We start from the raw sequence: 22,563 nt of genomic DNA on the forward strand, positions 1-22,563 counted from the left end.
TAGGTGTGGGATTATTATGTTTTATTTTTTCATTTATTTCATTGACTTAAACAATAAGAGTAATATTTCCTATCTTAAAAAATGATTTGATGGTGAGAACATTTCTTTTGATGTTGATACATTTGATACATCGTTTTTAGTACTTGTCTTTTGTAGGCTATAGGCATGTGAACCTTTGGTCCCTTTTCAGGACAGCTGATAGCCTATTCTGGATCAGAATGCTGTTGTTTTCGACCTGTCTGAGTAACCCACCCTACGCGCAGGGTAACTGCATTAAAATCGCATGCCTTTGAACCTATACATTAGTATGAAGAGCCATGTGAAATACTTTGAACCTGCTACACAAAATACATTTCCTTTGGGATCATACTGGGGTAGGCTATATTTCCTCAGAATGCGATGTCGTGGAGCAAGAATGTTGGTTCGCGTTCATTACTATACGGTTTGAATGACGAATTTTAAGGATTTTGTGTTGAAAATAGCATCTGATATTTACACAGATAACCGACATTCTTTTCTTGAATTCTATAACAAAGAAAGTATAATGTGAGACTTCTGTCTCCCCTTCGTTTGGTTGCGATATCAAGAAGGTTAAGGAATCGGGCTATCTGAAGGTTGCCAGTTCGATTCCCGGCTGTGACAAATGACGTTGTGTCCTTGGGCAAGACACTTCACCCTACTTGCCTCGGGGGAATGTCCCTGTACTTACTGTAAGTCGCTCTGGTTAAGAGCGTCTGCTAAATGACTAAATGTAATGTAATGTAAGATGAAATCCTTCACTCTTTGATTCGCGCGCGCTCCCGCGAGGGGGTGATACAACACCGGAACACCAGGCTTGAAAGCGACCACCCACAGAAGTATATGATTTCGCCAACTGGTGGAAGAATGTTATTGACTGGGAAGCCAGATAGACAATATCTCATCTCACATACCGTTGAAATATTAAAAGGGTAAGAACGCATTTCAATTAATATCACAGTTAGCAATGGCTAGCTAGCTTCTTAATAACGTCTAATGTGAGACTGTAGCTAGTACTGTGAGCTGATAACTAACTTGACTAAACTTTCATGTCTGAACTACTGTAACAGTACTACTGTTAGTTCAGACATGAAAGTTAACGGCTAGGCTAGTTAACCAGTGCTGGTTAGAACGTCAGCTTTTAGTCTCAATAGCCTAGCTAGCTGGGTAGAGCCACTACTGTGCTGTATTGTATATTGTTCTTATTGCTGTAGAACTAGCCTAGCTCTAGTGCTAGTCAAACGATTAGCTCTCTATGTTCGTAGCTATCCTAGTAGGCTACTGTGGACATTGTTGGACCCCAAGTTTGGCCGTGACGAGCAGCTAAATACTTAAGTAAAAGTGCTAGACTAGCTTGTAAGAATTAGACTGGACTACAGTAACCATCAAACTAACCGTTAACTAAAACCTTAAATACAGTAGTTACTCACTGGGAACCACCTCATGTTATTGTGAACAATTCCATGTATGGAATTCTACGGTGGCCCTGAAGTGCAAAACACAACGGCAAATAGGAAAACACAACGGCAAATAGGAAAACACAACGGCAAATAGGAAAACACAACGGCAAATAGGAAAACACAACGACATTGGCCGGGTTTCCCAGATTCGTTAAGAAGCTCCGGCCAATATCAATTGGTTACTGGTGTGTTGCATCATGTATATGTCTCATACTTTATTAACATTCATGTATTACATGATTAACCTATAACAATAGGTAGCCATATTGTGAAGCAGAGCTATAAATGGCTATGCTAGCTGCGTAGGCTATGTTATGCCAGGTTCCCTTACAAAAAAAAGTATACTATAAGTGTACTAAAAATGGATAGTACACTTTTAGTTCACTTTTGATATACTTTGCAGAAGTATGCTTAGAAAATAGTTCACTTTTGATATACTTTTAAGAAGTATACTTAGAAACAAAAAATTGTATACATTTCTTCTGGAGTAGGATGTAGGCTACGTTTTATTTTATTATACAGCAAAAACGGTCAAAATACTTTTAAAGTACATGACAAGTTACATTTTTTAGATCCATCTTGTATATTCTAATTATTCATGTCTAGGACAATATATTATGCATTGGACATTGAATCTTTTTTGTTACTGAAGCTGTAACCTTAATTACGGCCAAAACATTTTGAAGCCCTATACTCTTATAGGATACTAATAATTATCAATTGGAGTATTAATGGAAAAAACGAAAAAACTACTTGAAAAAGAAGCAGACAGAAGGGTTGCATTATGCATTTCAAGGTTATACTGTCAAACTGACTGAAGAACGAAATAACAACGTGAAAAAATGAAGATAGTGTGGCTCATTGGCTGGTCAATTCCCATGATGCAAGGCGGTAAATAGTGTTAAAATTTGCTGATAAATTTGCAGTTTGTTCGAAATACAAATGTAACTTCATGAATTTAGTTTTTTTTCACAACAAGCCTAGTTTGCCATCTACAGTAGCTCCCATCATCAGCCTACTAGTATATAAAAATAAAGATATTTTTTTTAGATGGATTAATAGCACTATAGGTATGAAGAAAAAGTATATTTTTGGTTGAACTATCCCTACACTACACTCTATTCAGGAAACGGTGTGCGTATTGTGTAAAGCCACAGGGCGTCATCGCTGATAAAGATAATGCAGTCCATTGATGCACGTCGTTGTTGGTTGTTGGCAAGCGGCCTCTGTCTTGCCTATATGGTTGGCACAGTTCAAGGTTAGTCTTGTTGCCTCTTAAGTTACGAAGTGGTGCGTACTATAGTGTTAGTTGGTAAGTTTCTTTTTCTCCTTTTTTCCCCTTAACTTTCTGAATAAAAGATGCCAATAGGTGGGAGTCAGGTTCGATTCCCCGCCGTGCAAAATGCCGTTGTGTCCTTGGGCAAGGCACTTCACCCTACTTGCCTCAGGGGAATGTCCCTGTATTTACTGTAAGTCGCTCTGGATAAGAGCGTCTGCTAGCAGACGCTCTTATCCAGAGCGTAATCCAGAGTAATAATAATGGCCGGGTTTCCCAGATTTGTTAAGAAGCTCTTAACGCCAAGAGCTTCTTAGGAGTGTTCTAAGAGCGTTCTAAGAGCGTTCTAAGAGCGTTCTAGAGCGTTCTTAGAACGCTCCTAAGAAGCTCTTAGTGTTAAGAGCTTCTTAACGAATCTGGGAAACCCGGCCAATAACATTAATGGCTCACTAGCGCTCACTCACATGACGGCTTCTCCTGACTCACTCGCTCTTTTCAACACTGTTCATAAAGACAACTGTCACCATGATCAGTCACCTTTAATTACAGCTCTCGGGGTGGGTACTCTGGCAATGTGGCCACCAAGTAACAACAGGAAGTTGTAGCACCCTTTGGCCATGGTCAGATGGACTTCAGATGACTGCCAGATCAGTGCAGTCAAAATGAGTAACTGAATCTAGCTTGGATATGCTATTGAGTATCATCTGCATAACAGTGAAAATTTACCCCAGAGCTTCTAATTATGTTTCCTAAAGGCAGCATATAGAGTTAAAATAACAGAGGGCCTAGAACTGAACCCTGTGGTACTCCGTATTTTACAGTTATAACCACGAGTGTGAAATGTAAGTATCAAATAGACTTTTAAAGTTAGCTAGCTAGATGTGAGACTGCAGCTAGTACTGTGAGATGCTAGCTAGCTTGCCTGAACTTTCATGTCTGAACTAACAGTACAGTGCTAGCTGTAGTTTGTGTCGTCGCTAGCTCTAGCCTGTTTTACGAACGATTTGCTGTATTGTTAGAGCTAGCTACGTACTACAATATTAATTTGCTGGTTAGCTAGCCTAGCCGTTAAGACAGTTCAATTGCCAAATTACCAGTACTGTACTTGAACAGAACGTCAGTTTTTAGTCTCTATAGTTTAGCTAGCTGGGTAGAGCTACTAGCTACTGTACTGTATATTCTTATTGCCGTAGAACTAGTGCTAGTCTAATTCCTACATAATAATGCTCCTAACAAGGTCTCTGGATTATTTAGTCACTTGGTCATGATTTGTGGAAAGAGACATAGAGCTGGCTAACTGTTTAGTTTTTTCAAATGTAAGACACTTTGACGAGCACCACATCAAGCCTACAATAGCTCCCATCATCAGCCTACTAGTATATAAAAACAATCTAGATGGATTATTAGCACTGTAGGTATGTATATGAGGAAAAAGTTAATTTTTGGTTGAACTATCCCTTTACACTCCATTCAGGAAACGGTGTGCGGATTGTGTAAAGCCACGGTGCGTCATCGCTGATAAATCTAGATAATGCAGTCCATTGATGCACGTCGTTGTTGGTTGTTGGCAAGCGGCCTCTGTCTTGCCTATATGGTTGGCACAGTTCAAGGTTAGTCTTGTTGTTGCCTCTTAACCCTTGTGCTGCCTTCGGGTCACATGACCCAAAGGTTCATAACGAACCATTGTTGTGTTTGCCCAATTTTACCCAATACAAAAACAAATAAAAATAATTTTCTTTTAACCTTTGCAATGTGGGGGGTCTGAGACAGCCCAACGGTTAAAAGAAAATGCTTCACTTTGTTTTTGTATGCGGTAAATTTGTCGCAATACGACGGTGGGTCACAATGACTGATGGGTCAGAATGACCCGAAGATAACACAAGGGTTAAGTTACGAAGTGGTGCGTACTAGTGTTATTTAATCGCTCAGAAAGTGGTGTTATAGCCTGTCTTTCCATTTGCAGCACAAGCATGCAGCAAACCCAAACTCGAACCCGAACACCCCAACACGGTATTGTCACCTGGAGACATTGGAAAGGAAACATTTGAAGATGGATCCGAGGTCACGATTCAATGTCACATAGGTCATGTACGTGAGGGAGGGTCTCCGACCATCACATGCACTAACGGGCAGTGGAGTACTCTGACAATGACTTGTAAAAGTAAATATTTCTTTCACTCTATTTCCACACATATTCTGAAGCAGTGGATAAGTGGCAACAAGTTGATCATGCACACCTGGATGTACTAATAACGTCTGTACTATTTTATTTTAGGAAAGAACTGTGGCAGTCCTGGAGAAATACTGAATGGGCAGTTTAACATTGATAATGGGACCGAATTTGGCGACATAACTGTGGCTAAATGCAACACAGGGTTAGCACCATCTCTGGCATATTTTGGATAATGTAGCAACCTTTACTGGTCAACAGTATTTTCATTGTTGTTTCAGAATAAATAATTACCTGTGGCCTTTTCTGCCCTTTTGTCAGATACAAACTCATCGGCAGTGCTCGACGGCAATGTATGGATGGGGGGTGGAGTGGCAGAATACCTACATGTGAAGGTTAGTGGGCAATTGGCAGACAGTGAAAGTAAATGTGCCGCTCACATTGTATACACTCAATCTCTGTCCATATTCCTAAAATGTGTATTTTGTATTCTGCCCTCAGTGTCAAAATGTGGTCCAGCACCTCAAGTTGTGAATGGTAAACCATCGTCGAATGAGGAGTCGTATGACTATGATGCTGTTATTCGTTACAACTGTAACCCTGGATTCACACTTAAAGGAAGTAAAAGCATACTTTGCAAAGGGGATGAAGTATTCGAACCAGCTCCGCCTCAATGTATAAGTAAGTAACTGTCGGATTGTGTTTGCTGACCAGTGACTGATATAAAAGGATAAAATAAACATATACACTACACACACACACACACACACAATAGGGTTTCACAAGTCTGAGACCACATTGGACATTTAATGGGGGACTTGATTACTGAGAAAGCCAAGCATTCTGTGACGTTACAAGAAGCTATTTGGATCTGTGTCAAATCATGCTAGGATAGCATGGGTCATCAGGTTTTGCACAAACTGGTAGAGCCCATGCATGCTGTCATTAAATCAAAATGTGGACATACCAAGATATTCTGAAATGAATGTACACTTTCCCCTTCAAAATGTTAAGAAGATTATCATTTCTAATGCAAAATTGAAGTATCTCGACTAGGGGTCTCAGACATTTGGAACCTACTGTTTATATAAATAAATGTTCTCCAGCTCATAGTTGTCTTCTTTCATGTCTGCAGAGGTGGAGTGTCCTGCACCTGACGTTCAAAATGCCATTGTGATTGATGGAGCTTCCGCTCCCTACGGATACAAATCCTTTCTTACTTATAGGTGCAAAGCTGGATTTGTGATGCATGGAGCAGACAGTATAACATGTGAAATAGAAAGTGAATGGAACCCTCCTATTCCAGAATGCAGAGGTAAGGTTTCTATTCATCTCGTTGTTTGTCATCTGTTGTTTGTCAAGTTGTTTTGGCTGGTTGTTGCCTGTTTCCCTTTGATTCAGGATTTTCAGTCAATTGTAAATTTTTGTAAATAAATTACTAACATATGTCTTAAATTCATAAAATAACACACTCCACTTTCCAAATTAAAGACTAAAGTTGCATGACTATTTCACTAAAGTTCAGGTAAAGATGAATTGATGGGTTGAAGATGAGCTGGGTTCTCTATTTCCTGGAGTAAGCAAACTTAGTGAAGGGAAGCCATTTCTGATCATCTCATGGTCTGGTAATCAGCTCATCTGTCATGCATGTCTTCTGCTGCCTCTGCATTCTAATCATTATTACAATGCATTCTAGACTGTACCACACACCACAATAAGACTTTATTTTATAATAATAATAAGACTTTATTTATATAGCACATTTCATACAAGAATTGAAGCTCAAGGTGCTTTACATACAATCAATAATACAAGTGATAAAAGTAATAATAAACATAAATAAAAATACAAGCCGCAGTCTTTGCGGGAATCCAAAACACACAAGCCGCAGTCTGCGGTATCTCGAGCCACAGTCTTTGCGGTATCTCGAGCCACAGTTTTCACAGAGATGTCGTTATGCCACTGCATACTTCTATTCTATAAAAAAACAAAAAACGTAATTATTCATAAGTATGCAGTGGCATACTCTTGTTATCTCTGACGTTGATAACAAACCAAACCGTTTAAAAATCGGTTGAAAATTGAGCAGGTTATGGTCATTTAAAAAGTACATGTAGCATCAACACAATGTTATGGGTGAGCGAGTTGACTGTAGCAAGATGGCCGCCATGTGCGGACGTTCTAGACTCCGCCGTAAGACATCTAGTCTTTATATATGTCTGTGGTCTAAGCCATGACCTGACCCGGACCAGGCTAGTTTCGAAGCATAAGTTACCATAGTAACTGAGTTCGAACTACGTTGAGCTAGCTTTATGGAACCGAATGAACTAGAAATGAGTCAGACTAACTGACATAAGTCTGGCTTATTCGGTAAACTCGCTTTTTGGAACAGGCCTCAGGTCCTGATCCGAAGCCCCCTCCTAGTAAGTTCTGATGAAGCCCATATTTTGATTCCTTTTCAACTCCATCTGAGCAATGCTCTTGTGCTTACCTGTGCTTTTATTTTTCACTCAGACACTGGAGTCATTGTCGGGGCAGTTATTGGCACACTTGGTAAGTTTCTTTTTTTCTTTTTTTCCCCTTAACTTTCTGAATAAAATATGCCAATAGGTGGGAGTCAGGTGGCTGAGCAGTTAGGGAATCGGGCTAGTAATCAGAAGGTTGCCGGTTCGATTCCCCGCCGTGCAAAATGCCGTTGTGTCCTTGGGCAAGGCACTTCACCCTACTTGCCTCAGGGGAATGTCCCTGTATTTACTGTAAGTCGCTCTGGATAAGAGCGTCTGCTAAATGTAAATGTAATACATTTAGTCATTTTTTAGCAGACGCTCTTATCTAGAGCGTAATCCAGAGTAATAATAATGGCCGGGTTTCCCAGATTTGTTAAGAAGCTCTTAACGTCAAGAGCTTCTTAGGAGCGTTCTAAGAGCGTTCTAGAGCTTTCTTAGAACGCTCCTAAGAAGCTCTTAGTGTTAAGAGCTTCTTAACGAATCTGGGAAACCCGGCCAATAACATTAATGGCTCACTAGCGCTCACTCACATGACGGCTTCTCCTGACTCACTCGCTCTTTTCAACACTGTTCATAAAGACAACTGTCACCATGATCAGTCACCTTTAATTACAGCTCTCGGGGTGGGTACTCTGGCAATGTGGCCACCAAGTAACAACAGGAAGTTGTAGCACCCTTTGGCCATGGTCAGATGGACTTCAGATGACTGCCAGATCAGTGCAGTCAAAATGAGTAACTGAATCTAGCTTGGATATGCTATTTGCTATAAGTGCTATAAGTGCTATGCTATAAGTTTTTTCCCAGATGATGAGATCATAAACATTCAACTGAACACAATGCTGATAACCACCTTGTGTGTTCCAAGATTCCTTGTTCCTAGTAATGTATCATGCTACAACCTCCAAAGTCCAACAAATCTAACCTTTGTGTCACAGGTCCACCGGGCATTGAGAGACAACACCAATCTTTAATCCATGCATCTAATTCATCCATCTTGTTTTCTTTTTACAGTACAAAGCACTGCAGCCCTCCTATTGATTCACTATAGCCTCCTGTGAGCTTCAGGGAGAGAGGTGGCTCCTTCTGCATCAGATCTTGAATGTGTCCCGTCCCCTGGCAGCGACCTCCTCCATGGCTTTGAGACAACAAATCAGAACCCACCACAGCCAGATTGAATAGTTTGGCTCATGACCATGTCATTTGCACAAAATCTGTATGATGTTATGGTTTCAACAAATCTACCATCGTTCGATACACATATCCATCTCTCACCAGTCAAAAGTTAGTTGATAGAAACAACCATTTCAGTAAACCATAAAAGTGACGTGGATGCAAATGAGGTAACATTGTCACCTTTTTGGCCTGTATAAGTTCCTATCCACCCACTAATGACACATCATAGGTGGACTGAAGGAAAAACTTATGGGGGGGGGGGGGAATATTGTGATTATTTTTAAGTTGACACAGTAGCCATCTGTATGTAATGTTTCTCATGAATCATTTTTCTCCTAGCTCCCATATAAATATAACAATTTATTTCACGCTTCCAGGCTACTCTTGTACCGTTAGCTGTCTGACATACAACTCGTATTTGTGCCTGTTGTAAAGTAAGTGAAGGAAATTATATCTCTTACAATTTTAACACAACTAGTTGTGCAGTGTCATCTTGTCTGCAAGATGCATATAATGCAGGGGTCCCCAAACTTTTTTATGCGAGGGCCAGATACTTTTTTCTTTCTTTAATTATAATCAAATCATAATTACCTTTTTTCATATTCATTTCTATTGAAACCAAAACATTTACTTACTTATGTATATTAATTAATTCATCAGTGTAAACTTTTTTAAATTTTATATATATATATATATTTTTTTTTTTAAGCCGGTGAGTGCTTATGTTTTTGTGATGCAGAAAGCAAAAAAAAAAGTAGTGCTGTCAGATAAACGCGTTATTAACGGCGTTAACGCAAACCCATTTTAACGGTGTCAATTTTTTTATCGAGAGATTAACGTTCTTTTTGGCCTAGCAAACATTGTTGTTTTTTTCACATGCTGTTGCAACAACTACCGACGTTAGAAAAACTACAACACCACACTGGATCTAGCTAGACCGGAAACAAAACAACAGGCACGCCGCACACACTTGTTTGGGCTTGCGAGCCGGCTAAAGAGTAGTAGGCCAATAATATTCTGAATGGAAAGTTAACTTTTAAAAAGTTGCCAAATGGTCCCATTGACAATACCAAAGTGATCTGTGTGTTTTGTCATTGTGAACTGAGCTATGATCGCAGCATGTCCAGTCTGAAATACCACTTGATGGCCAAGCACACAGCTAATGCGAATTCTCCGCTCCCTCGTCAAAGCCAGGCGATTGCAATGTTGTTTTCAATAAATAAAAACATTTGCATTAAGCAATCTGATCCACTTTTCCATGTTGATAAGAGCATTAAAATGAGAAAAAATAATGGGCCAAAAAGAAATTAAGGGACATTTAGAATAGATAAAATTAGCGATTAATTGCGATTAATCGCGAGTTAACTATGAGTAATGCGATTCAATATTTTAATCGTTTGACAGCACTAAAAAAAAGCTTTAACATAAAGGCCACCCGCTATCCACAAGCATAATATCCTCCTTTTCCAATAGTCTTGTCAAAACGGAAGTTTTAAAGCTGAAAGTGTTGCAGTGGTTCCTTGTTGGCGCAACAGCCTGCACCTTGCATTGTGAGACCTGATATGTTCTATTAAGTGTCCTGCAAGAATGCTGGAGTTGGGTGTTCTGGGTCCTTAAATATGCCTTATCCATCAAAGTGCAAACTGTGTATAGTTGTACCATTTCATTTTGTACTTGAGACATTGTGTCCCAGTGGTAATGTATCTTTGTGTTATTAAATTGAAAGGCCATTCTTTCCTGCTCTGATGAATAGATTTGTGAAATGTAGTTGACTTTGTGTTAGCAAAACCAGTATTGTGTGGAATGTGCAGGGAGGGGGGGGGGAAGGGGTGTGTGTGGTGATGATGAAGCTGTAGTTGGATCGCCTTATTTCAACTGAGAAAAGAGAGAGGCAGGGGTGCATGGAGAGGGTTAGAGTGAGGCACAATAAATGTTACACACAAAACGTAGCATTCATAAATAAAATTACACTGTTGCAGAAAGGTATTCCATCAGTGTGATAGGGGAGAAACTATACTATAAAATACAATTGTTTGTCTGATATCCGTTTGGTGTGGTTGGAGCTCTCTATATAACGTCTAATGTGAGACTGTAGCTAGTACTGTGAGCTGCTAGCTAGCTTGCAGGAACTTTCATGTCTGAACTAAATAAAGCCTCACCCCCGGGCTATCTGTGACTGGGTCCTAGAGCCGCCTGTGTGTGTCTGTCACTTCCTTTGGTCCTCTAGGCACCCTACTATATCACAATGACCTTGTGTTTTGGTATGTTTCATATATCTCTCGAATCTTTGTCCTGTGCCTCTCTGTCACTTCCTTTGGTCCTCTAGGCACTCTACTATATCACAATGACCTTATGTTTTGGTATGTTTCATCTCTCTCTCGCCTCTCTCTCTCTACTAGTGTATCTGTATGTGGTTCCAACACCAAACCCACAACACCAAGAGAAATAAGAAATTCATCCAGTTTTTTCTTGGTAGTTTATTGTGGCTGAAGATCAACAGGGATTATGAAGACCATGTTGGTACCTATCCTCCTTCTAGCTGTTTTAGGTTAAGGAGGAGTCTATGACTGTTCGGACTAAAAAACACTACTACACCTTTGTCTAAGATCCTGGTTTCTGAGGGAGACTATTTGCCATTCAGGAATAAACCAGACAGGCTCAGAGTAGAGGTCATTTCCAAATGTACAAGTGGGCTCCTTTTCAATAAATATTGTTGGAAATCTTGTTTGTTGTCAGTCTAATAACCCATGAATGTGGTGTGCGTACAGTACAGTAAACTGTGTAATCATTGGGCATTGTCATAGAATCTGTATCTGTCATGGTATTCAGTAAAGCCTAGTTTGTTCCCAAAGATGAAGAACACAGTTTGGCCAACTGAGGGCAGCATAGTCGTAAAATAATCATTAACAAGTATAAAAAAAAAAAAACGAAGCAAAAAGTTTCAAATGCAAATATATTATGCTCTGTATGTGGGGATCTCTATGTCAAAACCCTTTATTTTCATAAAGACCAAAATATAATGGTTCTGTCTAACAATTATTTTGAAAGCTTGAACTCTCTTTTTAAAGGAATAAAAGATTAAAAAGGGAAACCTAAATTTCAGATGTGACGATAAAAACATTTTAAATTGCTATTCGTTTTGGACCCCACCCGAGGATCAACATAGGAGTGATACAACCTAGATCCCTCCCGGGAAATTACTCAGAGGCATAAAGTACACATCAACCCTAATTACAATGGAGTACCACGCCACAGAGGAAGTAAAAACTGGTAAAAAGGAAATCCTACTCTAACCAGAAATGTGAGTCCCTTTTAAAAGGATAGTTCCCTCAGTAGTATCCTGACCTTGACTGTGGCTGTTTACCCTTAGAGTTTTAGGACATGTTATTAAATGTAAATTATACATCAATAGATTAATTAAGTAAAGTTAGGGTGTTAGTATGTTAGCCTACAAATAATACAATTTGATGCATATTATTTATTGGACAGGATACAGTGAAGAGAAGCCTACTCTTTTATTGCTTCCTAAATGACCATATAAATGCAAATACAGTAGGCCCTATCCCATTCCAAACTTTGTGAAATCTAATCTGTATCTTAAATAAATATTTCAGCTGCACTATTGGTGGAAGTGTACTGTTCACCATCAAAATGTACCACAGATGTGAACATTATTCCCATGTTCTGGCTCTACTTACTGCAGAGCACTTCCAAATACTGATGATACATTATTGGTCTAATGGTATGTTGTGTGGAGTTATTTTCCTGTCAGTCACACATCTTATTAAATCAAATCAAATGTATTTGTATAGCCCTTTTTACACGCAAGCATGTCACAGAGGGCTTCACATACGCCCATAGAACTGCCCCTCAACCAACCTAAACCCTCAAGGAAGACAAGGAACAACTCCCAGAAAAACTCTCAACAGGAGAAAAAATGGAAGAAACCTTGGGAGGAGCAATTCAGAGAGGGATCCCCTCCTCCAGAGACGGTTGGTGAGAGAGAGGAGCAGAACACAGGCTAAACATAGTCATACAGTGTCGATGGGTTTTGAAACACCAAAATCCATTGTTCAACTTTATAGATGTAGGACAGGACCGGGAGACTCGCGACCAGGCAGATGCTGACAACTCAAACCCCCCACACCACAAGGGATGTGTGTGGGGGGGGACAGAGAGAGGAGAGCAGGGATTAGAGAATGCCAGGAGCAGCTAACAGTTACAGCCATAATAGAATGAGATCCCAACCGGTCAAGTGTGGACTGGTGCAGCAATTTAACAGAGCAAAAAAGGGGTATTTGATGCAGCCCCACACACCAAGACAGCGACAGCCCCCCTCGGTTGGAACATGAAATCTGTTCCAGGGGAAGAGAACTCTAAAATAAGATATATTTATATAATAAGGATGGAAACAACCCGTCCCCCGTTGCCTCCAACTAGTAACATACTTACCTTTAACAGTCGTAGAATTGACTAAACAATAACGTTTTTAACCTAATTTTAAATGTCGAAACAGTATCAGACTCCTTAATTGAGACAGGTAATTTGTTCCAGAGAAGAGGTGCTCTATATGAGAACGCCCTACCTCCAGCTGTTTTTTTCTTAATTTTGGGAACCACCAGATAGCCGGCATCTTGAGATCTAAGTGTCCTTGCGGGGCAATAGGGTGCAAGGAGACCGGAGAGGTACAGTGGTGCCAATCCATGCAGAGATTTGTAGGTTAGTAGTAGAACTTTGAAGTCAGCTCTGGCTTGGATAGGGAGCCAGTGTAGAGAGACAAGAGTAGATGTTATGTGATCAAACTTTCTTGTTCTGGTCAATAGTCTAGCAGCAGCATTTTGCACCCGCTGTAAATTTTTTAGGTGGGTAATTGGGAGGCCAGAGAACAACACATTGCAATAGTCCAATCGGGACGTAACAAATGCATGTATTCATTTTTCAGCATCATCCTTTGAGAGAAATTTTCGTATTTTGGCAATATTACGTAGATGGAAAAATGCAGTTCTAGTAATTTGCTTAATATGGTACTCAAACGAAAGGTCTGGGTCCATTGTGACTCCTAAATTTTTTACCAGCTGGCTTTGAGAGACTTTGACGCCGTCTAGGTCTAAGGTCAGATTGGAAAAATTATTTCTATATTTTTTAGGACCGAAAATTTGAACCTCGGTTTTATCCGAATTTAGAAGAAGGAAATTTGCAGTCATCCAAGCTCTCAATCTAGAAACACATTTTTCCATAGCATGTGGAAATTCTCCAGACTTTATGTTTCCTAAAGGCAGCATATAAAGTGAAAATAACAGAGGGCCTAGAACTGAACCCTGTGGTACTCCGTATTTTACAGTTAAAACCACGAGTGTGAAATGTAAGTATCAAATAGACTTTTAAAGTTAAAACTTTATTTATTTACGATTAGGCACGAACAAGACGGACTGTCTCTTTAAAGACACACCCGTTGTACTAACCGGAAACCAGGCTTGAAAGCGACCACCCACAGAAGTATATGATTTCGCTAGCTGGTGGAAGAATATTGTAGCGATCTCAGTCACTACGAAGAGAGGTTTTTCTTGAACGAGCACTTTATTACTTCACAACAATGCACGTAAATCACTGCTACTAAACCGTGAGCACGAAAAGACTCATCAACCAGAAAACACATTTTCTTATTCAGGTGTCCCCGCCCCCCGGCTCCTCTGCCAGCCCCCCCCGTAGTGCCTAGCAACCCCCACATGAGCTTCCGCTGCTGACAGAGAGCAAGAACACCAGCACACAGGCCCACATACATCACAATGAACATGAACTTGAACAAATCAACACATACAAGACACTACATTACCCCCCCACTACAAAGTCCCTCGTCCCCGAGGGAACAAACAAAGTCTGCATAACGATGGGGCAGTCTCCTGGCCCTTTGTGGACGTGAGGCGGGGGGTAACAGGCTTAACCCGGGGGCAGGGGAAGTGGGCTGAGACCCGGGGGACACAAAGACAGGGTCACCCCCTCCAGGCTCTGGTTGTGGGGAATGCGGTGTGTGTGTGTGTAGTGCAGGCGGTTGGGTGCGTGGGGTACCTGGAACCTGGGGTAAGGCATTGCCTTGATAGGGGGCCAGTCTGTCTCTGTGCAGTGCAACCTTCCGTCCTCGTGGCGGTAGCTGCACCCGATACACCACCTCCCCCATCCGCTCCAACACCCTGCAGGGCCCCACCCACTGACAGTCGAGCTTTGGACACCGGCCCTTCTTTCTTTGTGGGCTGTAAACCCAAACAAGCTCTCCAGCCTGGAAATGCCTACCCCGTGCCCGCACATCATAATTGCGCTTTTGCCTTGCCCCAGCACTTTCCTGCTGTACCCGGGCGAACGCATGGGCAGACTCAAGCCTGTCCTGGAGCCTCCTAGCATATTCCGGGCCTGGAGAAACCACAGGGGCGTCTGGAGGCCGCCCAAAGGCCAGCTCTGCTGGTGTGCGGAGCTCCCTCCCTAGCATGAGGAGTGCTGGGGAACACGTGGTCGACTCCTGGACTGCAGACCGGCACGCCATGAGCACCAGCGGCAGATGCTCATCCCAGTCTCGCTGATGCTCTGATGTCAGTATGGCCAGCTGCTGACCCAGTGTGCGGTGAAGCCTCTCCACGAGCCCGTCACTTTGAGGTCGTAACGGTGTGGTGCGTGTCTTCTGTATGCCCAGGCGGCTGCACATGGCAGCGAACACCTGGGACTCAAAATTTCTCCCCTGGTCGCTGTGCAGTGTGTCAGGCATCCCAAACCGGCTAAGTATGCCTCCCAGCAGGGCATCTGCCACAGTCTCTGCTTCCTGGTTTGGGAGGGCATAGGCCTCTGGCCACTTTGTGAAATAGTCAATAACAGAGAGGATGTAGACATTACCCTTGTTTGTGCGGGGAAGCGGGCCCATCACGTCTACAGCCACTCTCTCCATGGGGGCCCCCACTAGATGCTGCTGCAGCGGGGCATGTGACCGACCTGTTGGGCCTTTCCGTGCAGTGCATAAGTCGCACCGTCTGCAGAAGTCTTCTACGTCCCGCCGAAAGTGGCCCCAATAGAAGCCTTGACGGAGGCGGCGGAGCGTTTTGGTCACACCAAAGTGGCCTGACCCCGAGGCTCCGTGCATGCCCTGCAGTACAGCTGTCCTCAGGCCCTTGGGGACCACCAGCTGCCAACGCTCCTACCCTGTAGCAGGCTCTTTCCACGCCCTCTGCAGCACCCCGTCGATCAGGCGCAGCGAGTCAAACTTTGACCACAGTCCCTTGGTGGCCTGTGAGAGTCTTGCCACCTCTTCCCATGGCGGCCTCTGCTGTGACTCCACCCACTGATGCACAGGGAGTAGGTCGGGGTCGAGCTCCTGCTGTTGCCTCCATTCCCCCACGCTCACCATCTGCAGCTCTCGGCAGTCAACCACTTCAGCCCGCCGCACTGCCTTCTGTTGCTGCTCCTCTTCACACAGCTCCTGCTCCCGACTCTCCCTCCGTTCACAGTGGTGGCACCCGTCTGCAGCACACAGGCGACGGGAGAGGGCATCTGCATTGCTGTGTTGAGCTCCTGCCCGGTGCACCACTGTAAAGTTATAGGCCTGGAGCTCCTCCAACCACCTGGCGACCTGCCCCTCCGGCTCCCTGAATGACATCAGCCACTGGAGAGCTGAATGATCGGTTCTCACAGTGAAGGGCAGACCGCACAGGTAATATTTAAAATGGCGCACGGAGAGCACCACTGCCAGGAGCTCTCGCCGGGTCACGCAGTAGCGCTTCTCAGCCTTGTTGAACACTCGGCTGAAATACGCCACCACCCTCTCCCCATCTGCACCCACCTGAGACAGCACTCCTCCAGCACCCACCCCACTGGCATCAGTGTCCAACATAAATGGGAGAGAGGGGTCAGCTGGAGCCAGCACAGGGGCATCGCTGAGGGCCCGGCGCAGCTGGTCGAACGCCCCCTGGCATGCATCTGTCCAGATAAACTCTCTGTCTTTATGCAACAACTGGAACAGAGGGGCAGCGATGCACGAAAAACCCCGTACGAACCTCCGGTAGTATGAGGCGAGGCCCAAGAAACTTTTCAAGTCCTTTTGAGTGGACGGAACGGGCCAGTCTGCCACCGCCTGCACTTTGTCTTGCACAGTGCTGATTCCCTCCCGCCCCACTCTGTGTCCCAGAAAAGTCACCTGCCGCTGCATAAAATGGCACTTATCCGGGTGGAGTTTCAGCCCTGCTTCCCGGATCCTCTCCAGCACGTGCCGTAATGACAACAGGGCGGCATCGAAAGAGGGTCCATGTGCCAAGATGTCGTCCAGATAAACCAGGCACTCCTGGCGTGGGATGCCAGTCAACACCTGATCCATCAGTCTGGCAAAGGAAGCAGGGGCGTTGCACAATCCAAAACTGAGGACCTTAAACTGCCAGAGCCCACGTCCAGTGCAAAAAGCAGTCTTCGGTCGGGCAGATGGGGCGAGAGGCATCTGGTAATAGCCAGAGCGAAGGTCCAGGGAGGAAAACCAGGCAGAGCCTGAGACTAAGTCCAGAGACTCATCCACGCGGGGTAGTGGATATGAGTCCTTCTTAGTTACCCCATTCAGTGGCCTGTAGTCCGAGCAGAGGCGCCACTCACCGTTCTTTTTGGGGACCATGACCACTGCAGCTGCCCAGGGGCTATCTGATGGCTCGATGATGCCTGCCTGCAGCATGTTCCCGACAGCTTTGTCACACGCCTCTTGCCGTGCCAGTGGAAGCCGGCGGGGACGGCACTTTATCGGACGGGCGTCCCCGGTGTCAATCTCATGCTCCACCAGCTGTGTTCGCCCAACTTCATCCTCCCTCAGTGCAAAGCTGTCTTTAAACTCCACTAACAGCCGCCACAACAGCTCCTGCTGTTGTGGGTCCAGGTCACCACAGTTCTCCATCCAGATTTTCGTGATGGCAGAACGCGTTGTCTCCTCCTCCATCTGGGGCAGCAGGGCCGGAGACGAGCAGCCCATGCTGATGGGGGCTGGCACTGCCAGCAGGGGTGGAGGGGAGTTGGCTGCTGTCACCTCTGTCTCCAGCTGAGAGGGAGGCGACTGAACAGCCATGCCGTGGGCGTGGGGGGGTGGTCTGTTAGGGGAACACGCACCCTGATGTCGTGAGGGGTTTTGGGGAAATGTGGGTGTGGCCTGCGGCTCCGCTGTGCCAACTTCTCGTGCCGGCAACGTAATGGGTGCAGCAACTGGTGATGTCACGGCCGACAACGCGATGACAGGCCAGTCCTGAAACCTGAGCGTGCCTCTGCCCAGGTCCAGCTGACAGCCCGTGGCCTTCAAGAAATCCAGTCCTAGTATGCACGGGTCCTGCACGCTTGCCACCCACACTGGGTGGCGGACAGCTTTTCCCCCCACAGTCAGTGTCATTTCTCCCCTGCCTTTCATGGGTGCCAACCCGCCCGTGACTGTGCGCAGCTGCACAGTGGTGGGCTCTAACTGAGTCCAGCCTGGCACCACATCAGGTCTTACCAGCGTCACTGTGGACCCCGTGTCCACCAGAGCAGTGCAGGGAACCCCCTCAACGGTCACTGGGACATGACAAAAGTCCCCAACACAAGTCCGCCCCACCACTACCACAGGTTCCGTGGGGATGTTGTCGTCTGCTTCTGGGGGAAGTGGGCCCTGACTCCCCCGTCCGTGCTTTCGGGCCCTTCCTGCAGACGACAAAGAGGATGGGGCTGGGGTCCGCACAGCCTCCCCTATGCGGACCCCGCGTCGTTTCCCGGACCCTTGGATGCTTTTAGGCACTGCCTGAGGAGATGACCAGGCTGGCCACAGCCCCAACACACCCTGGGTGACGTGTGCGGGGTACGGGTTGGCTGGATAGACATAGCCCGTATTAGTTCCGTCAGCTCAGATGCCCATGCTGGCTTTTCCAGGCCAGCGTTGGTGCCCACTGCCACTCTTGTTAAGGGCATGCTCTCACTGTGGTTACCTCCAGCTGGCGCACCCCACACGAACTCCCTCTCCACTGCCAACTCCAATGCAGCCTGCAGAGATCGAGGGTGCTCCAGCTGCACATGCACACGCAGCTCAGCGGGAGACAAAGCTCTGACGAACTGGTCTCTTGCCAGCTCGCTCTGCACATCCGGTGGCATGTGTGCGTATGCCCGCCGAGTGAGGCTCTCAATGTCATTTGCTAATGCACGCAGGGGCTCCCCTGGGAGTCTGTACCTGTTGCTGAGTTCATTTTTCAGCAGGCCAGGCTGCACACATTGTCCAAAGCGCCTCTTTAATGCAGCCACCAAAGCCCCATAATCATGCCTGTCCTCAGGGCTAACCAACAGAAGGCATTTTAATGCATCGTCTGTGAGGCACATTGCCAGCTGCAGGGCTTTCTCTCTTTCCGTCCACTCCCCCGCGTGAGCCAGCAACTCAAACTGTGCATGGAAGGCCTCCCAATCTGACTTACCCCCGTACTTGGGTGTTTTCACTGAGGACAATGCACTACGGGCGCCGCCATGATTGACGTTGTCACAGTCACAGTCCGCCCCTCCCCCTCTCAGCGGATGCTCTGCGCGGGACTTTGATCTTGCACCTGCAGCCATGCCAGCCTCCGAAGCCATCCTCGCAGCCGAATCCCGTATCTGAGATCTTGCCTGTTCCATCCTTTGAAACTCCTCAGACCATCGGGCTGGACCACTGTCTCCCTCCTCCTTAACTTTCATGCCAGAAAAGTCCTCCTTACGCGAAGCCATGTCCCCCACAACAAACGTAGCCGCTAGCTAAACTGATAATTATCTACCCCCAAAAAATAAACGATAACGAACTTGTCTCCCGAGCTCACTCACTTTAGTTAAAGTTCACTTCTGACACCAATTGTAGCGATCTCAGTCACTACGAAGAGAGGTTTTTCTTGAACGAGCACTTTATTACTTCACAACAATGCACGTAAATCACTGCTACTAAACCGTGAGCACGAAGAGACTCATCAACCAGAAAACACATTTTCTTATTCAGGTGTCCCCGCCCCCCGGCTCCTCTGCCAGCCCCCCCCGTAGTGCCTAGCAACCCCCACATGAGCTTCCGCTGCTGACAGAGAGCAAGGACACCAGCACACAGGCCCACATACATCACAATGAACATGAACTTGAACAAATCAACACATACAAGACACTACAATATTATTGACTGGGAAGCCAGACAGACAATATCTCGTCGCACATACCGTTGAAATATTAAAAAGGTAAGAACGTATTTAAATTCATATCACAGTTAGCAATGGCTAGCTAGTTTCATAACGTAACGCTATGATGTGAGACTGCAGCTAGTATTGTGAGATGCTAGCTAGCTTGCCTGAACTTTCATGTCTGAACTAACAGTACAGTGCTAGCTGTAGTTTGTGTCGTCGCTAGCTCCAGCCTGTTTTACGAACGATTTGCTGTATTGTTAGAGCTAGCTACGTACTACAATATTAATTTGCTGGTTAGCTAGCCTAGCCGTTAAGACAGTTCAATTGCCAAATTACCAGTACTGTACTTGAACAGAACGTCAGTTTTTAGTCTCTATAGTTTAGCTAGCTGGGTAGAGCTACTAGCTACTGTACTGTATATTCTTATTGCCGTAGAACTAGTGCTAGTCTATTTCCTACATAATAATGCTCCTAACAAGGTCTCTGGATTATGTAGTCACTTGGTCATGATTTGTGGAAAGAGACATAGAGCTAGCTAACTGTTTAGTTTTTTCAAATGTAAGACGCTTTGACGAGCACCACATCAAGCCTACACTAGCTCCCATCATCAGCCTACTAGTATATTAAAAACAATCTAGATGGATTATTAGCACTGTAGGTATGTATATGAGGAAAAAGTTTATTTTTGGTTGAACTATCCCTTTACACTCCTATTCAGGAAACGGTGTGCGGATTGTGTAAAGCCACGGTGCGTCATCGCTGATAAAGCTAGATAATGCAGTCCATTGATGCACGTCGTTGTTGGTTGTTGGCAAGCGGCCTCTGTCTTGCCTATATGGTTGGCACAGTTCAAGGTTAGTCTTGTTGTTGCCTCTTAAGTTACGAAGTGGTGCGTACTAGTGTTATTTAATCGCTCAGAAAGTGGTGTTATAGCCTGTCTTTCCATTTGCAGCACAAGCATGCAGCAAACCCAAACTCGAACCCGAACACCCCAACACGGTATTGTCACCTGGAGACATTGGAAAGGAAACATTTGAAGATGGATCCGAGGTCACGATTCAATGTCACATAGGTCATGTACGTGAGGGAGGGTCTCCGACCATCACATGCACTAACGGGCAGTGGAGTACTCTGACAATGACTTGTAAAAGTAAATATTTCTTTCACTCTATTTCCACACATATTCTGAAGCAGTGGATAAGTGGCAACAAGTTGATCATGCACACCTGGATGTACTAATAACGTCTGTACTATTTTATTTTAGGAAAGAACTGTGGCAGTCCTGGAGAAATACTGAATGGGCAGTTTAACATTGATAATGGGACCGAATTTGGCGACATAACTGTGGCTAAATGCAACACAGGGTTAGCACCATCTCTGGCATATTTTGGATAATGTAGCAACCTTTACTGGTCAACAGTATTTTCATTGTTGTTTCAGAATAAATAATTACCTGTGGCCTTTTCTGCCCTTTTGTCAGATACAAACTCATCGGCAGTGCTCGACGGCAATGTATGGATGGGGGGTGGAGTGGCAGAATACCTACATGTGAAGGTTAGTGGGCAATTGGCAGACAGTGAAAGTAAATGTGCCGCTCACATTGTATACACTCAATCTCTGTCCATATTCCTAAAATGTGTATTTTGTATTCTGCCCTCAGTGTCAAAATGTGGTCCAGCACCTCAAGTTGTGAATGGTAAACCATCGTCGAATGAGGAGTCGTATGACTATGATGCTGTTATTCGTTACAACTGTAACCCTGGATTCACACTTAAAGGAAGTAAAAGCATACTTTGCAAAGGGGATGAAGTATTCGAACCAGCTCCGCCTCAATGTATAAGTAAGTAACTGTCGGATTGTGTTTGCTGACCAGTGACTGATATAAAAGGATAAAATAAACATATACACTACACACACACACACACACACACACAATAGGGTTTCACAAGTCTGAGACCACATTGGACATTTAATGGGGGACTTGATTACTGAGAAAGCCAAGCATTCTGTGACGTTACAAGAAGCTATTTGGATCTGTGTCAAATCATGCTAGGATAGCATGGGTCATCAGGTTTTGCACAAACTGGTAGAGCCCATGCATGCTGTCATTAAATCAAAATCTGGACATACCAAGATATTCTGAAATGAATGTACACTTTCCCCTTCAAAATGTTAAGATTATCATTTCTAATGCAAAATTGAAGTATCTCGACTAGGGGTCTCAAACATTTGGAACCTACTGTTTATATAAATAAATGTTCTCCAGCTCATAGTTGTCTTCTTTCATGTCTGCAGAGGTGGAGTGTCCTGCACCTGACGTTCAAAATGCCATTGTGATTGATGGAGCTTCCGCTCCCTACGGATACAAATCCTTTCTTACTTATAGGTGCAAAGCTGGATTTGTGATGCATGGAGCAGACAGTATAACATGTGAAATAGAAAGTGAATGGAACCCTCCTATTCCAGAATGCAGAGGTAAGGTTTCTATTCATCTCGTTGTTTTGTCTGGTTGTTGCCTGTTTCCCTTTGATTCAGGATTTTCTGTAAATTGTACATTTTTGTAAATAAATTACTAACATATGTCTTAAATTAATAAAATAACACACTCCACTTTCCAAATTAAAGACTAAAGTTGCATGACTATTTCACTAAAGTTCAGGTAAAGATGAATTGATGGGTTGAAGATGAGCTGGGTTCTCTGTTTCCTGGAGTAAGCAAACTTAGGGAAGGGAAGCCATTTCTGATCATCTCATGGTCTGGTAGTCAGCTCATCTGTCATGCATGTCTTCTGCTGCCTCTGCAT

At 44.4% G+C, this 22,563-nt stretch overlaps 1 protein-coding gene across 2 annotated transcripts; it reads left to right on the plus strand.

Moving 5' to 3' along the window:
- Nucleotides 1-927: 927 nt before the first annotated feature.
- LOC134018735 (C4b-binding protein alpha chain-like) lies at nt 928-22,339 on the plus strand. Of its 2 annotated transcripts, none has more exons than XM_062458941.1 (7): nt 928-950; nt 20,479-20,614; nt 20,713-20,910; nt 21,025-21,124; nt 21,241-21,314; nt 21,421-21,600; nt 22,056-22,339. In XM_062458941.1, exons 2-7 carry the CDS (start codon nt 20,536-20,538, stop codon nt 22,322-22,324), a joined length of 900 nt encoding a protein of 299 aa, XP_062314925.1. In that variant the 5' UTR covers nt 928-950; nt 20,479-20,535; the 3' UTR covers nt 22,325-22,339. The 2 variants fall into 2 exon arrangements, with proteins under 2 accessions (XP_062314925.1, XP_062314927.1); XM_062458943.1 differs by lacking the exon at nt 928-950 and adding an exon at nt 19,673-19,814.
- The last annotated feature ends 224 nt before the right edge of the window (nt 22,340-22,563 follow it).

Source organism: Osmerus eperlanus, chromosome 4 (assembly GCF_963692335.1).
Source record: "Osmerus eperlanus chromosome 4, fOsmEpe2.1, whole genome shotgun sequence".
NCBI lineage: Eukaryota > Metazoa > Chordata > Actinopteri > Osmeriformes > Osmeridae > Osmerus > Osmerus eperlanus.

Excerpts from the sequence above, each read along its gene's own strand:
- LOC134018735 (XM_062458941.1), top strand. The coding sequence starts at position 20,536 with ATGCAGTCCATTGATGCACGTCGTTGTTGGTTGTTGGCAAGCGGCCTC. Across the intron at positions 20,911-21,024 it reads TCTGACAATGACTTGTAAAA|GAAAGAACTGTGGCAGTCCT; the intron begins GTAAATATTTCT and ends ATTTTATTTTAG. Across the intron at positions 21,315-21,420 it reads CAGAATACCTACATGTGAAG|TGTCAAAATGTGGTCCAGCA; the intron begins GTTAGTGGGCAA and ends TTCTGCCCTCAG.